The sequence below is a fragment of the Telopea speciosissima genome, chromosome 7 (genome assembly GCF_018873765.1).
Source record: "Telopea speciosissima isolate NSW1024214 ecotype Mountain lineage chromosome 7, Tspe_v1, whole genome shotgun sequence".
In the NCBI taxonomy this organism is placed as follows: Eukaryota; Viridiplantae; Streptophyta; class Magnoliopsida; order Proteales; family Proteaceae; genus Telopea; species Telopea speciosissima.
The window spans coordinates 600216-617776 of record NC_057922.1 but is presented as its reverse complement, the minus strand read 5'-3'; the positions used below and the strand labels follow the sequence as shown (position 1 = coordinate 617776).

The 17561-nt window shown below is 38.8% G+C and overlaps 2 protein-coding genes across 3 annotated transcripts; one reads left to right on the top strand and one right to left on the bottom strand.

Moving 5' to 3' along the window:
- The first annotated feature begins 1408 nt into the window (after positions 1–1408).
- LOC122670077 (U-box domain-containing protein 35-like) lies at positions 1409–7341 on the top strand. The gene is made up of 9 exons (XM_043867038.1): positions 1409–1623; positions 1983–2101; positions 2195–2316; positions 2715–2923; positions 3036–3595; positions 4564–4668; positions 5407–5817; positions 5948–6691; positions 6914–7341. Exons 1-9 carry the CDS (start codon positions 1422–1424, stop codon positions 7094–7096), a joined length of 2655 nt encoding a protein of 884 aa, XP_043722973.1. The 5' UTR covers positions 1409–1421; the 3' UTR covers positions 7097–7341.
- A 4212-nt stretch (positions 7342–11553) lies between these two features.
- LOC122670008 (probable serine/threonine-protein kinase WNK7) lies at positions 11554–15408 on the bottom strand. Of its 2 annotated transcripts, XM_043866937.1 has the most exons (7): positions 15142–15408; positions 14988–15025; positions 14601–14828; positions 14294–14514; positions 13125–13282; positions 12606–13035; positions 11554–12508 (listed from the first exon to the last, which is right to left on the bottom strand). In XM_043866937.1, the coding sequence occupies exons 1-7, from the start codon at positions 15226–15228 to the stop codon at positions 11688–11690; spliced, it is 1983 nt and encodes a 660-aa protein (XP_043722872.1). In that variant the 5' UTR covers positions 15229–15408; the 3' UTR covers positions 11554–11687. The 2 variants fall into 2 exon arrangements, with proteins under 2 accessions (XP_043722872.1, XP_043722873.1); XM_043866938.1 differs by lacking the exon at positions 14988–15025 and having other exon boundaries at positions 15142–15407.
- Positions 15409–17561: the final 2153 nt, after the last annotated feature.

Genomic DNA, 17561 nt, shown 5'->3' with positions numbered 1-17561 from the left:
CCTCACCGTCACCTGCAACTTCCGAGCAGTAGTGTCTCGTCCTCCATCCAGGAGAGGAGAGGAAGTAGATCTCCAATCCAAAAATCAAGGGCAGAATTACATATATATATATATAATTTATAATTTTTTATAATTTTTATTTCACATATGTGTGGTTAATTTATGTTTAACTAATAGAGTGAGGAAGTGAAGTGGGGGACCTCTCTACAGCCCCCGTCTCCCAAGACATAGACTAAGTTCTGTGTAGTACTCTTCCGACCGAAGATACTCCGGCATCGAATATTCTACCTGTTATATTATAATTTCGTATTAAATATGGAAAACCAGAGAATTATCCGGAAGAAATCTATAGGAAGACGTGTTAGTTGGTGATATTTAGAGTTCAAATCTCAAATTAAAGATTCTGAACGGATTGGAGATAGAGACTAATAGCCAATGAAATGTGGGTACTGTGTTAAAGCACAGATTATCTCAATTTAAGAGAAAATCAAGATCCATTAATGAAATCCAACAACAATTTAGACTAATCTAATTAATTTATTAAGATGTTTAAGAGTAATAGTCCCCCGCTACTGGAATTAATTATTGGATTTTGGGAAACAACCAAATTCCAAACTATTATTTGGAAAACAAGTCAACAATGGTATGGCCTGAAGGTGATAAGAGTCTGTGAAGATGATTAATATATATGACTGACTAAGTTAGAAATTAAGATGACATCAATGATCAAATTCCTCACCGCTTGGTTTCATCTTATTTTTTTCTTCAATTCCAGCTTCCTCTGCTTTTGCTAAACCAACCCAACTGCTCAAAAGCTTAAAAAGGCAAAAAGTTGAGATATTTCATGCGTTTCAGTGATTTGTACCTTCTGTTGGGAGAGAAAGTTGATGGCTCTTGATGTTACATGGTCATGCGAGAAACCAAATTTTGAACTTTCAAATTAGATGGTATGGTTTCTCTATCCTTTCCAGCATCACCCCCTCTCTTTTCTAATATGAAAGTTTTAGATGTTTTGATTTCTCATGTGTTATTTGAGCTTCAAATTTCCTTTTTCTGGGTTTTTTCAGTTCCAATAGAAGTAAGCAAATGCTCTTCAGTCTTCTCCTTACACTTCTTCTTGATTTTCTAATGTGTCATTTGTTCTTCATTTTTTTCCTTTTTGCCCTCTTCTGGGTTTTTTTGTTCCAAGAGAAGAAAACAAATGGTCTATCTCCTTAATTACTCTTTTTCTGCTTCCATTAACCTGCATTACTCTGCTTTGGCTATGACTTTGAATTGCTGCAACTTTTTTGTTCTGGGATCTGTATTAGTTCTCTTTCATTTTTCCGATTGGAATCAAATTTGAGGGTATTGGCTAATAGCTTTGTGCACTTTGATTAATCCTTTTCTTTTTTTCCATTTAGCAGAGAACTAGCAGAGCAATGGAAGGAAAGGGAACTCTGAAAGAACTTGTACAGCCAACTCCACTGTTGAGCGTTGCTGTGGCTCTTACTGGAACTAAAAACAGTGTAATGCTGATTAAATGGGCATTGGAGAGCTTCGTTTCAGATGTGAAGGTTCTATTCAAGCTGCTACATGTTCGTGCACCAATCAAATCAACTGATCAAGATGATAAGTTTATGGGTATACTCCCTTTTGCTTCTTCAAGATCAATATTGGACTTTCCCCAAGTCTCTGAACTAAACAAAACCAAATTACTGAGACTGTATTTGAATTGAATGAAACCAAATAGGATAGGAACCAAATAAAACGAATCCAGTTCAATACAGTTTTGGTTTTAGGTTATGAAAAATTATTTGGTTTGAATTCGATTTCTATTTATACATATTGTCTCAGTGACTGAGACAAGTGTCGAGCACTGGTCATTCGTGCAGCATAGCCGGACTCGGCCCAGTTAGGTCCTGAGTTAGTCCTCAATTCCTCATCTAGTTTTGCAAGAAATCCACAGATTGACTGACTTCTTCTATAAAATGTCTTTCTAGTTCGATGCTTTCCTGTCGCACAAGTGCATGAAGATATGGTAGCAAAGTATAAGAAAGATGTGGAAAGGCAAACGACTGCAATGTTTCTTCCCTTCAAGCAACTCTGTACGCAAAGAAAGGTCTCTCTCTCTCTCTCATGGACGACTACTAAATTCTGATGGGGAAAAGATAATATTTGAAAAGGAAGTTACTTAGCTTGCTAGTGCGTGCAGGTGGAAGTAGATGTTACGGTGATTGAAGGAGATGATATAGCAGCTGCAATAATGAAAGAGATCGCTTATTCCAAAATTACGAAGATTGTCATTGGAGCTTCACCGCGTACCATGTTTACAAGGTTAGTTTAGAGTTAGACTTCGAAAAAAATATGAAAATGGCTTAGACTAAAAATCACTGCTTGAGCTCAGGTGAACCAATTTCATGCATGATTCATGTTCTAAACTTCTCCGTATGGATTTCCTCAATGTGAAAAACTGTGTAACTGTTCTGTTCTTGAATTCCCTCTTTTGGGTTTTCAATTAGAGCCATGAAAACCCTTATAAAAGGAATTATTTTCTGAATAAACCCATGAATTTACCCTAATAGTAGTTACAGGAAGTTTCCAATTTCATGTATTTGATTTTACTTTGATATTAGAAAATATTATAATTCTAACAAATCTTTTCCCTTTCCCTCTTATCATTTCTTTGAATCTTTCACCATGAATGCATTTATCAACAAATGAAAAATTTACAGGAAAGTTAAGAGCAATAGTATATCCTCAAGAATCTTGGAAGGTGCTCCAGGCTTTTGTGCGGTGTATGTTGTATCGAAAGGAAATTTGTCTTCCATGCGCCCATCAAATCCAGAAGTGAGTCCAAATACCAAAGGTGAAAGAGAAAGTGATGCAGTTGATCCTAACAGCAGGCGCTCCAGTTCCGCAGCTTCTTACATTGAGCAACCAGGTAGTCCTTTCTTCCACCTATTAATGTTTGAGCCACCTATTTAAAACCTTCAAATGTTTTATTTTTGGGGGTGAAAACCTGAAATGATTTGGATGGTTACAATCTGCAACAGATAATGGATCAAGGGTATTTGGCAAAGCATCCACATTAGAAGATGATGGATCAGGCCTATATGATGAAGAATTCACCTTCAGCCCTGCAATGGATCCTACTGTATCGAGGCAATTTGATAAATGGTTTATGTTTGGATCAAAGGTAAGTAAAGTGTCCACCGGTAATGATAATGCATCAAGGATATCTGATAAGGGACTCCCCTTGGAAGAAACTGGATCAAAGCCATTTCATAGAAGATACACCTCTGATACTACAATAGACACTACCGGATCAAGAAGATTTGATAAAGGGTCCAGCTTTAATACAGCAATTGATACTGGATCAAGGGTATTTAGTAACACCTTAGAAGAGAACAGATTAAAGGGGTCAACCTTCGGTGCTTTACTGTGTACTACTCAATCAATGCCACCTGCTAAAGCATCCACCTTCGAAGATGAGAGATCAAGGGAATTCTCCATCAAAGGCTTCACCTTAGAAGTTACAAAAGATAATGTGTCAAAGATATTTGATCAAATCACCATGTTAGAAGCTCCAGAGTCTTCTTCTTCAGATAGTGAGGTAACTTCTCTCATTTCCTTTGCTGTTAAATTTGAAATAATAGTCACCAGAACCCCTTCCCCCCCTCCCCCCCCCAAACAAAAACAAAAAAAAAGAAGATAGTATAATAAGCTATGCACTTCTTTCATTGTTTTTTCACCGAGTCACTAAGGAGGAGATGATCTTATAAAAAAAAAAAAAAGAGGACTCACTAAGGAGACACATCTCTGGGTTTATTTCAATAGGAACACTCAAGAGATGGAGAATGTGTGGCTATGTATCTAAGAAACTACACCCAAAATGCTTGGTTTTGAAAACTGGATACTTGAACGAACCCTCAAAACCTTAGATTATTAAGTGGGGGATCCCAGCTAGTATACAAAGTCATTAATTTAAACTCTCAGAGTTAGACAATGTGAGATCATTCACAACACTCTCTCTCATGTGTTACCCCTCTTTTGAGTGGTTCTACACAGATACATCATTGACGTTGTGAGCCTAGTGGCTACGTTTCTAACCTAAAAACTTAAGAAAATTCATGATATTTTAGATATAGGATCAACTATGATAATATTCAAGGTTAGCCCAAAAATATGGAGTGCTCCATCACCCCATTAAGTTTCCAATTCTTAGTGCTAATACCTTGCCCTTTAACCGCATAGGCATGTTTTAACAGTCAGTCGCTTGATGCATTTCACAAAAGCATTCCCGGAGGAAGTGGGAGGTTTCTAAAAGTAATGCCATTTTACTCTTTGATCACCTCTTAGGAGTTCTGTCTAAAAAGTTCTATAGTAACAAAAATATGACTATTTTCAAGAAAGGGCCATGCAGGTTTATCCTTCAAACCATTGCTTCTAGTTATAAAAAGAGTCTAAATACTATCAATGTCATTATATGAGGACTAAAATTCCTTTCTGAATTCTTAGTTTCCTGCTCTCTATTGTAATGTGCTCTTGTGACTGTTTCAATTGGATCATTATGTAATGCAGGATGATATTGTACAAGAGTTAGAAGGACTGGGAGTTGACCGTGGACTCCTCAACACACTGTATTCAAAATCTCAGAGGGAGACAATTGATGCTTCTTCTCCGAAAGTAAGTTCTAGGTTTCTATTGTGAAACAACTCACTGAAGAGAAGTTTTGACATTCAAGCTTACTTGTAAATTTCATTTTGGTCATGTAATTTTCATTCCAATGGCCATTTCGGTTGTTATGAATAAAATGGAATTTTTGGCTATTTCCATTATATTAGATTGATATTTTGTACATTCAAACTCAGAGAAAGATAGAAAATGAAACCATAGTTCCATAAAGTTTGTGAAACTAGGCAGAGTTCAAAAGTTGAGTTCACGAACGTCACATCTTGGTTCAAGGACACAAACCGAGATTTTTGCTGAAATTTCCAAAACCAAACAGGATCGATATCTAAGCTTTTGACTTTTATATTAGACAGTGAAACAAAACCAATTCATTGAGAAACTTTTGCATTAGACAGTGAAATGAAACCAATCAATCGACTTAGGAGGTGTTTGGTTGAGTGGGGCTTGACACATCTATTCTTGGGTCTTACCTGACTTTACAAACCAAGAACTAAACTTGTTTAGGTTCTTCATGACCTGAAGAATTGTTCTACTTCTACTCCATGCAAAGGAACACAACCTTAGTCCTTATTTTCACAGGGACAAATGGTATAGTATTAGGTCACAACACAACTCACAATATTGAGGTTCGATAAGTACATAGTATCTTTCTTCTGAAAAATGTGAAGCTGTGAAAGTACATAGCCACCAGCCACTGCCCACATTCTCAATTTCTTCATGTTTTTGTACCAGAAAAATAATCCAAGTAGCCACTGGATGGAACAAACAGTTAAACCCCATAAGGAAACCGTCAAGGAGGATAACACCAGAGAATTAGTTAGACCAGAGAAAGAGGAGGAGGAAGATGAAGCTGTGAAGCAGACAGAAGTTGAGAACATGAGGGAATGGGTTGAAGCTGAAACCAAATCTGATGCTAAAAAGAAAAGAAAGCTTGACAAGGCCACCATCCTGCGTTCTGATGAGCTATGCAACATGTTCACATGGGAAGACATAGTGTCAGCAACATCGTCCTTCTCTAATGATCTTCTGATTGGAAGGGGGAGGTCTGGGTCTGTTTACAAGTGTAAGTTGCATCACACCACAACAGCTGTGAAAGTCCTTCACTCCAAGGAGAGTCACTGGACTGAGCAATTCCATCAAGAGGTAATGATTTTTTTCCATGTTCTTTCAAATTATTGTTGTTGCCTTCAACATATTTCTGCAGCAAACCACATTTTTTAGAGTAGCACTCATCTATCTTAATTAGTTAATCACATACTGTTTTTTGCTTCAGCTTGAGATCTTGAGCAAAGTCCGCCATCCCCATGTGCTTCTTCTTCTTGGTGCCTGTCCTGAGCATGGTTGCCTAGTTTATGAGTACATGGAGAAAGGCAGTCTGGATGACAGGTTGCTTCGGAAGGACAATACACCCCCAATCCCATGGTTTGAGAGGTATCGAATAGCCTGGGAAGTAGCCTCTGCTTTGCTTTTCTTACACAATGCAAAGCCCAAAGCGATCATTCATCGTGATCTGAAACCAGCAAACATCTTGCTTGATCACAACTATGCGAGCAAGATAGGTGATGTAGGCCTTTCCACGTTGCTTCCTGCAAACAATGCTACCGTCTTCAAGGGAACAAGCCCTGTTGGGACACTCTGCTACATAGATCCTGAGTATCAGAGGACGGGAATGATCTCACCCAAGTCTGATGTTTATGCATTTGGTATGGTAATCCTGCAGTTGCTGACTGCAAAACCTGCCATAGCACTGACCCGATTTGTCAAAAAAGCACTAGACAATGGTCACTTGATGACCATCTTGGATTCAGAGGCTGGGAACTGGCCGGTTAAAGAAACTCAGGAATTAGCTGCACTGGGGTTGAGCTGCACTGAATTACGACATTGTGACAGGCCTGACTTGAAAGCTCGAATCCTTCCAGTCTTGGAGAAATTGAAAGGGATTGGTGAAAGAGCTAGAGATTCAATGCCTCGTGCTCCTTCATCTCCTCCACAATACTTCATTTGCCCGTTACTCCAGGTACACTTCTTCCATCTTCTGTTAATTCCACAAAGTTTTCTTTTGTTTCTTTATGTATGACAAGCACATTCCATCCTTTCTGTCGGTACTTTCCTTCATATATTTCGTTCCAAGTCAAATTCAATTGAAGGATATTACAAATGTTTCATAGTTAATTCTCCATGTTATTATTCAGATGAATTTATTGGTTGGAGTCTGACATTGAAGACTGTTTGTGCACAGGATGTAATGGATGAACCTTGTGTTGCCGCAGATGGATACACGTATGACCGCAAAGCTATAGAGGTGTGGCTCAAAGATAATGATTATTCACCAATGACTCATCTGCCCCTATCCAGCAAGAACCTCTTACAAAACTTTACTCTTCTCTCCGCAATTACGGAGTGGAAGTCCAAAAAACAGTAACACCAGCCATTCCACTCATTCTTTCTCTCAATACCATTACCTGTTCCTGTACAGAGATTACAATTTCTCACGGGAAGGGAAGTTGAGGTCTGGTCATTTTAACAACTGTACACATTCTGTCAAAGTTATTTTTGTTTGCACTAGAGATTTGGGAACTTTCTTTGATCTCAAATATGATTATGTTAGCTGACACATTGTATATAATACAAAGAAGAATACCATTACATGTTAGTTGAATTGTCTAATTTAGCTCACATTTTATATATGGCGATGAGTGCTTACTATGTTCCTTCCCTAGGGGCTAATAAAATCTGGTGGAGTGAACCTTCCAGTGTGCTAGTAGCACTCAAGAAGGAACACTGTGACAAATCATTCTTAAGAAATGAGAACTTCAAGAACATAGTGTGCTCCATAAACAATTACTAATTATGTAATTCATTTTCCCACTTTGTAATTGGACAAGAAATCACGTGGCTAAAAGCTTAGAGTGTGTTGGTGTATGCCTTCCAATATATCAGTTAGTTCTTCATCATTTGTATCTGAGAGTTTTTTGTTGGGAAAAGCAAACCCTTTTACACCTGTGAACAAGTTAATAGAGGAACAATCACGTATATGCAAAATAATAACACACAAAACAAATCATACAAACTGCAGAAAAAACATACTAATTTTAACGTGGAAAACCCTTCTCAAGGTGAAAGGGAAAAACCATGGGACCTAGCCCAAGTAAAACCTTCCACCATAATCAACAATGGGGTTACAAGATCCTCTAGTCAATGCCAGAGGCTGACGGACATCAAGAATAATAATCTTTCGTGTGACTCACCAAACAAGGTGGATTCACAAGAATACAATACTGTCAATTCAAACCTAAGGTAACAAATACATTAAATGCCCTAGTACATTTTCATTTCTTTTGACAGACAGAATGTTGTTATGTTGCAACCCATCAGATAGCATGTTCCCTTCCTCTCTTTTTTTTCTCTTTCTTTACTCACTCTTGCTGTCTTGCAAAACTAAACCAAGAGAGAAAACAAGATAGGGGAACTTCGTGCACTCTACAAAGCAAGAGCGAAGAAAGAAGGTTGTTCTACTATACCGCCACTCTCCCTTCTTTATAGAGAAACAAAGTGATAGAGATATTCAAAAGTGTACAACACGTAGTCTTATATAGAATTATAGAGAAACAAAGTGACACAGATATCCAAAAGTGTACACACTAGTCTCATACACAATTCGGTGGCTTTAAGTGAGATCACCTCTCATATGAAAGACAATTTCTTTTTCTTTTTTCTGTGAATAAAAAATTCATTATCAAAAGGAAGGGAGAAATAGGAAGCCCTAAAAGAGGGAAGAAAGAAAAAAAAATACAGAATACCATTGCTAACAAAACAAACTCAATTCTTAAGGAGAAGATGAGGAGGACTGCAGAAAGGAGGGATCTGATCCCCATGACACAACAATATGCCTATTCCTTGGTGCCACCGAAGGCGAGTTTATCCACAATATCATAGATAGTTGAACCGCCAAAGAACATGTTCACCCAAATCCACTCTTTATGAAAAGGACAGATCCTACGATTTCATCTCTTTTTTGCTAGCACCCCTTTCCAAATAAAAGTGGAAAGGGGGCAAGCAAAAAAGAGATGGTGATTAGCTTCCATAGCATCTCACCATAGACATCAAGAGGGGGAGATAGCGATCTCACTGTGAATGAGGAAAGACTGTGCTGGGAGGCAGTAGGAGAGAGCCCACCAAACAGTAAAGTTATGCCGGAGAATATGGTATTTGAACCAAGCTTGCGCCAAAAAGATAAGGAGCCCTACAACTAGATGAAGTCCCAAGCAAGCCGCTTTGCAACTAAAAAGGCCCAAAGAGACTACAGTCAGATAACATTGTCTCCTCTACCTTGTGGCCTTCATGTATGGAGGGTAAAGCATTCCAGTGACTCCCTCTACTACTGACGTGAATAGCCTAATAAAAAAGCTTATAAGGATTTGGGCACTCTCTCCTTAACGACTAACTTTTAAGGGTGAATTCGTTCTTAACCAAAAGGACTTAGGCTTGCCGAACATCCACCAACAGATGAGGAGCTCCTTATCTTCCCTTGCAGTTTTATTTTTACACAACTTGTCAATTTTTGTACAAGAGTGATTTGTTGCACAACTTAGTCAATGCTTACGCAGAAGGCTGTTGATAATTGTATTTAGAGCAAATTACATGCACCCCTGATGTTTGAAATAATAACAAAACATCCTTTAGTTTCACCTTTTACAAATAACCCCCTATGGCTCATGGTGTTAGTAAGCTGTTAGTTCTGAAAGTGAAAAAGACACTTTTATCCTTATTTACCTTCTTCTATTACAAAATGAAAAATCCCTAAATTGATTTAGGGTTTTGCCTACACAACATCACCGAAGCTTGGAGAAGACAAACCATCTCCGGCGGACATCCCTTGGCCCAGCCACCCTCCCGCGTAGGTTAGTCCCGCCACCGCCCTTCTTTCTCTGTAATTTTTTGTGAAGTTCAAACACTAGAACCACTGCATTAGAGTTGGATACGTCAGAGACGCCTCACCTGCTGACCATGACCATCAGTCTTCAGTTCCTCTTTATGACTCCAATTCCCTTGTTCTTTTCTGTTCTATATTTCCAAGATGCCAATTTATCTTAATGAATCGAACCCCTCGCTAACCAGTTACTCAGTTCCTGAAATGTTCCCAATTTTGCCTTCTGGGTGGTTACGGAAATGATATATTTGATACAAGGAGTGGGTGCTGATCTGGGTGGGTTTTTTTTGGAGAAGATATGCTCGTCTTTTTTAGAAGTCTGAATTAGCAGTAAGTACGTATTTCTTCTGCAATTAGTCCGATGGATTCGCCCCATGGGAAGAAAATGATGAAACCATTGACTGGAAAACGAGACGACACTCACCTGCATTCGGCGGCAAGAGCTCGGAACCTACCTGTGGTCATGGAAATCCTCACCGGGACCGCAAAGGAAGAACTGAAAGAAATGTTGTTGAAACAATCAATCAGGAGAAAACAGGCCTTTGCGTGGCTGCTGAATACGGTTATGTTGATATGGTGGAAGAGATGATCAAGTACTGTGATATTGTTTCCGCAAGCATCAAAGCCAACGAATGGCTATGACGCCTTTCACATTGCAGCCAAGCAAGGGGATCTAGGTACAGTCTCCATTCAATTCTCCTTTTAGCTTCTACTTTTCTTTCTTTTTACTTATCTGAGTTAATTAATTTCTGTTTGGACACATTGCAGAGGTGATGAAGGTTTGCATATGGCTGCGATACAAGAGCTATCTTTGACAGTTGATCTCTCGAATACCACAGCTTTGCATATGGCTCCTACACAAGGCCATATTGAGGTTGTAAATTTCCTCTTGGTACAAGGTAGCAGCTTGGCTGCCATAGCGAGAAGCAACGGGAAAACCTTAAAGCCCCTTCTAATCAAGGAACTTGGTATGGCAGCCGGAGAAAAAAGAGATAGGGGTAGATGGGTAAAGTTGTTCATGCTAAAAATAGAAGGGTAATATAATCATTTTCAAATGTTTAACCACATCTAACAGTTTAAACTTAACGGTAAAGGCTTATTCGTAAACCTCCAAATCATCAAGGGTGCATGTAATTTGCTTTTGTATTTATCATAGATTGTAATTCTACATCGCTTAATGGTTTATGGTGCATAACGATTTTCAGTTATAACCTAACTTCTATGTAACCCCCTCCTTCCCCCCCCCCCCCCCTCCCTCCTCCCAACCATGACTCTGTTGACTTCTTCACCAGTTTATTTTGGATTTACATTCAGACTCTCCCCAATGGAAAGAACCTCGACTTCCAGTTTTTCCCGGATGATTATCATCTCCTGTTCTCAGTCGGGTACAGTGGTTTAGTTTCATTCATAGAGAGTCGAAAATGATTATCTAACCCCCTACTTGAACACATTGCTCGAGGGAGGTTAAAACGTCATTTCCACCTCTGTATTAGTAGAACTAGACCACTGTATCAGGCAAGGAACAGGACAGGAAAAAAATTCGTTTTTTCCTCTCTATTTATTGGGATGTACACCATCGGTGCTTCACACTCTCTATGGGCGTCTGGTCCTTTTGCATTTATCCTTAAAATTTGGTTTCCCAGGAAAAAAATCAGAAAAAAGAAAGGTTAAAGCGAGTGACAGTGATGCCGAAAAAAACAAGTGAAAGAAAAGGGTAAAACTGAGCAGAAAGGTTTCATGTAGAAAAATTTAGTACCTCCCTAGAATTATTATTTGTTTGTGCTTCTTATGATTAAGTATTTGGTAACTTGGCCATTCCATGGTCCTAAAAGTCGGTTAACCTTTTGGGATTAATGTGTGGTTTATGTGATTACACTTTCATCAAAAGAAAAAAAACGTATTTGGTAACTTATCCTGCTCGGTATAATCTTCCAAAGAGACCAAAAGTTGTTCAAGGTAAATTTATATCACACTCGAACAAATATGAATCAAGGACAATCTATAGTTCTGTTCTATGAACAACTTTCTACATTTGGAAGAGCAAGAAAAAAAGTATTCAATTAACTGCTAAATCGACGCTATCTTACTGTACAAACCTTCTTTTTGCTTCGATGATGGCTTCATATTTTCTCTTGCAAATCTCATTAATTTCCTGCTGGAACCGCAATTCAATCATCTCCAGTTCCAAACTCAACTCATCAGCAATTTTTTCACCCGAAACTAAGGATGAAGCATTGCTTGGATAACTAGACGCATGCACATCATTGATGCTTTTTTTGATTCCCATATCTCTGTCATCAAGCCATCCACCCCTTCCAACTCCATACAAAGATTCTGCAACTTCTCTTTTCATGTCATATTCATTATAACCTGTACATCCTGATTCCACAGACATGCATGTGGCCAAGCATTTCTTCTCACTTCCTTCAGTACAGCCTACTGAAATGAATGACATCCCAGAAGTCTGATCTTCAGCTGTGGCTGTATTTTGAAGTTGAAAATTAAAACGTGAGGGGACGTCCTCGAGCTTCATGAGAGCTTCCTCCAGAGGCTGAATGGGTCTTTTGACAGAAGCAGAATTAAGGTGACCTGTAAGGTTTGAAATGTCCACAGCTGCAGCTTCAAAAGCATTCTGGAATGACCGAGCAGAATTTTCCCCCTGTTTAGGTAATTGGTCATTGATATGGCCTTCAGTCATTTGGATTCCATGCGGCCCAACTAGATGATCAATGGGAACACAAGGTCTCCATTTGGGTATCAAGTTCATCAGCATCAAATCAATCAACTCAGCGATGAACTTAACATACTGATCAGCCAGTTCTCGTTGCTCAACCATTTCTCTAGCAACTGAAAGAGCTGTATCCCCACCGAGATAGAATGGGAAACATACATACTTGACACGACCTACATGTAAGAAATGTAGTAAAAAATTTAACATCTACCTAAGTTCAAATTACAGAAATCTGAGAGTAAGCATGAGCAGAAGCAGAAATATAGTTACCATCCTGATAAGCAATTTCAAACAATAGTGTTACAGTCTTCTCATCTTTCTTTTCCCCATTCAATCTTACGTCAATGCCCCTTGTTGCCCTCTGAATCTCCAAACATATAATGTTTGACCCACCAGCAAAAGAATTTTCAATAGATGTGATAACAGGAGGCTCACACTCATCATCAGCATCAACCTCCATGGAAAGAGGCATGTGCGGTGTATTAGTAGGCTCTTCCAAGAGCACACGACAATCTCCAAAGGCTCCTACTTTGGGTGTAACAATATCAGGAAGCGGCAGAGGGCAATCCATTACTTGGAGAAAAGGGTCCTTTAAAAGCTCCTTTGCTGGTAATCTTTGATCTGCCGGAACCAGACACTTTTCTATGAACTGTTTCACTTCTGGATCTTTCACCTTAGAGAGGGCAGCAGGCTTTATTCCCTGTAAGAACATTCATAGAACTGTTCACCTGATTCTGGTTAAATAAAACAAAATAAGCTTGAAATAATATCAATAAGTGAGAAACTTACAGATGAAACCTTCTTATATATCTGAGCTGAGTTTCTACATTCACTGTAAGGATATTCAAATGTTACCATCTCTAACACGCACATCCCAAAGGAGTATATATCAACTAATTCATTGTAATTTTCCTCATATAGCTCAGGTGCCATAAACTCAGGAGTACCTATGAACCCAACTTTCACAGATTAATTCAATTAACTTAAACAAAATAGGACATAAAAGAATCACATATTTCACAAAAGTGTAGAATAAGCTCAAAAGTACCTATGAACCAAACTTTCACATATTTCACAAAGGTTTAGAATAACAAAGTAACTTTTGACATAACAGTGGGTAACATTTACAAATTCTTAAAACCTGAAACATTGTTATATGGATTTATGGATTTATGGTTTTGCACAACAACAACAAACAACTCAGCCTTATCTCAACTTAAATGGGGTCGGCTACATGGATCCAAACACAACAAAGGAAAACTGAGTTCTAGCAAAAAAAGAATAGGGAAAGAGAAGAGAAATGGCAAATGATAAATGAAAGATGAAAGATAGTAAGAGGGAAGAAGCCCAACCCAGCACGGCAGGAGAAACTCAGCTAAATGGGGTATTTTACATGGATCCTTGCCCTCCAATAGGCCCTATCCGAAGCCATACTTGGCAGAAGACCTAGGCTATGCATGTCCTTCCTCACCACTTCTCCTATGGTCATTTTAGGCCTACCCCTAGCTCTTTTAGTTCCTTCAATTGTGATCATATCACACCTCCTTACTGGGGCGTCTCTAGGCCTCCGATGAATACCACCTTAAACAACTCTCTCGGAGCTTGTCACTGAATATACTAACAACTAAATATACTAACATTACAAAAGTATACTATACATTTGAAAATAAATATCAAAATGGCCACTATCTAGAGGTATTATTGGACTGAATTGTTACAAAACAGAAATTACTCAATTAGTGTGGGTAGAGTTAAGAAATCAAGTATCCATGTGCCCTGCCAGAACCATCAACAAATGTAAAACAGAAATGAGACCAATGTTGGCAATGCACCAAAATCACAGTCTATTCAGACAAATTTATTTACCTAAGATTTATAATACAAATAATACCATTTTTAGCAGGAGAGGGGGTGATAAACACGCTAGCCCATAAAAGGAGGAAAAGACAAATATATACCATGCACACTATGTGCATGTGGCTTCTGCAGGAAAGTTGCCAACCCCAGGTCCCCGATCTTTACTTCCCCATGGTTACCATTGATAAAGATGTTATCACACTTCAGGTCCCTATGTATTATTGGTGGATCATGACAGTGGAGATAGTTCAAACCCATCAAAATCTGCCTCGCCCAGCCTTTCACAGCCTTAATGTCAACCTTCTTATGTTTCCTCCTATACCTATACAAAAGGACTACATCAGGTACCCACAACACTAAACTCACCACAAAACAAAGGGAAAGGGACAGATTAGAAAATAAGCTTACTGTCTCAAGTTACCCGAGGTGAACAATTCAGTGATGATGTTAACAGTCCTGTTTTGATCATCAATCCATGAATTGTAGAACTTCATTATGTTGTTATGCTTCAAAGATTTCAGGAGATGGACTTCAGAGTAAAGCTTTCCTATGTCTTCTGGTTTCTGTAACACATCTTCAATCTGTACTTGGTTCCAAGCTACTTCAAGTCCATCAATCTCATCAAATGCCTTGTAGCTATTATCTCATAACACAAATAAGGAAATCATGTAAACATATCAATGGGGGAAAAAAAAACTTAAAAGTTTTTTTTTTTTTTTTTTTTTTTTTTGGTGGTTTGGGGGGTGTGGATGTGTTGTAAAGGCACATAATTCTCTAGCAAGAAGGAAAGGATACACCGTCTTGAAGGCACCTTTCCCCAGTACATCTTTATACTGTTGGAACATAGAATAAATGAATGTCAAACATACCTTTAACATACGTATGGAGAATCCAGAAAAGAAGAGGAAAAAAAAAACAAGAAGAAGGACAAAAGATTCAGTACTTCTACCCGAATATATCGACAAGTTGGATCTACTTCAACAACATCGGGGTCAGGGGGCTCTGAAAGACCCGAACTCTCTTCTACAGCTTCCATATGAACCAAATTCAGAGAATGCAGCTGCGAAAACCCGACGACCTAGACCACTCAATCGAGAAATCACAGCTTAGACCCTGAACAAAATTCGAAACTCTAGCAGTGAATCTCCGAGCGTTTCCAGACGAAAACAGGTTCCATGACAAATCGAAGGAAAGGGAAACGCAAAGGAGGTCATTGTGTATTAACAATCTGTAAACCCTCAGACTGCAACAAGAGAAGATTCATTGCAATAAACAGACAGGTCCAGGTTATTAAGTGAATTGAAAAAACAACGATTCACAAAACACATAAAACGAACCTATAGAATAATTATCCCACAGAAACATATCCGAAATGCTAACTCGCATAAAATATTGAAACATTGAAACATTGAAGCAGGTATTCCCACATCAAATTAATTGAACAAAATCTACTAATAATGTAACAAACCCAAACAGAAGCGAATCCTAAATCGCATCCATACCTGCAGAGAGAAGGATTGAAAGCTTAAGAACAAAGAAGAAAATGGGAGGAAGACATACATTTTGGCTCCCCCAAAAAAAACCGTTCTTTTGTTGCTTCGTCGAGCTCCGGAATCGAATAGCAGAGAAAAGAGAGAAAGAGACAGAGAAGATGAACCCTAACCATAAGTAATGGGCTCAGAAAAAGCGGAGGTTCGTACAGATGTCCGATGAATCTACCTCAACCTCCTTCGCGTTACAGCAAAGCAGACAAACCTCTTCTCTCCGTCTCTCCTCTCTCCTCTGGAATTATATAGCAGGTAAGACGTAAAAGTTCATACATGGTCTAGTATTTATACTTCTCTCCCTCTCTCCTTGGTTTAGTGGATAATAACATAGTATTACCAAACAAAAGTGGATAATAACATAGAAGATCGACCCGGTTCCGGTTTGGTTCAGGATATGAAGCCAATTCAGGTTATTTTTGCCGGTTTGGTTTTTCAAGTCCAGAAAACTCATCCAACACAATGATTTAGTTCATGGTTTTGATACGGATTTTTCATCCTCTCAAGTGTTGGGCACTGCCGAGTGCACCTTTAAAGTGCATCGGATGGTGGCCACGACATGATCTGCACTTGGGAGGATAAAAATTCAAGTCTTAAGTGCGGTGCACTGCCACTTGAGAGGTCCGTGATCTTGCACCCAAATACATTCTTTTGTGAAGAAAGTTTTCCTCTACAATGGATATAAGAAAATCCATATCTTATTAATACTCGATTAAAGTTAAAATAATGCCCCTACCCTTATTATGATCTTCATCCCGCTTTCCAATGATATATGATTGAAACTTGCGCTGTCCTGATATTTGTGTCAGACATAGGCTTTATATCGTACGGGCTAGTGAGCTACTGATACTTGGTTCCAAGGAATTCTTTGAACCGACTTCAAATATTGCCGCATGTTGATCATCCATAGATTGAATTTTTAGTGATATACAAGAAACCCTCTCTCTTTTCTAAATTACCATTTGTCTCAAGGTGTGGATGTTTCGTTAATGCCATAAGTTTCTTTTCTACCCCAAAAATGGGAAAAGGTACTTTGAGCTGCTCTGCTGGAGTAGGGTACATTAAAACCTTTGTGTCTATCTCTCTTCTCCTTATATGAAATGACACCATTGCCCTTCTATGGTTGTTATTATTTTGTTGCAACCCATTATTGTGCTCCCCGATGCCGTTACTCAGAGATCTCTTCCTCCTCATCCCCCACCCCACCCCCCCAAAAAAAATGCAATGATAAACAGAAGCAAAAATGACCACCACACTGCCGGTATAATGCGTGCTCTTCAATTTCTCTTTTCCTTGACATGTGGGTCCCCCAATATATGAAGAGCGTAGCACCTCTTCACGTGCTCTCATTGGTTTGGGGTAGAGATTCCATCCCTAACTGATAGTTTGTTGATCTCTCTGCCCATAAAAAAAATTTGCAACGTGTATGTATTCTACCATTTTCAATTTGAAAAAACTTCAAACTTTTGTTAGTTTCTAAAGGGTCCAGCAGTGTGTTAAAAGTTAAAACTCAAACCAGAATCAGTAGTCGAGTTAACTTTTGGAATTGCCCGAAATCAATTCTGATTAAACCCAAATTTATGCATACAGAGTCTGGCCGAATTAAGCCGAGTCAAGGTGAGTCTACGGAAAATTATTCTCTCAGGTTCTCTATCCGGTACAGTTCAAACGGTTTTTCTCATAGGAGTGGACCCCACCCAGGCAATGTGTTCAGGCAAGGGATAAGGTGGTCATTTCCACTCCCTATGAGAGGAACCGTACGAACTGTACCGAACAGGAAACCTGAGAGGATAAAGGTCCCTGAGTCTATTCTATCACAACCCGT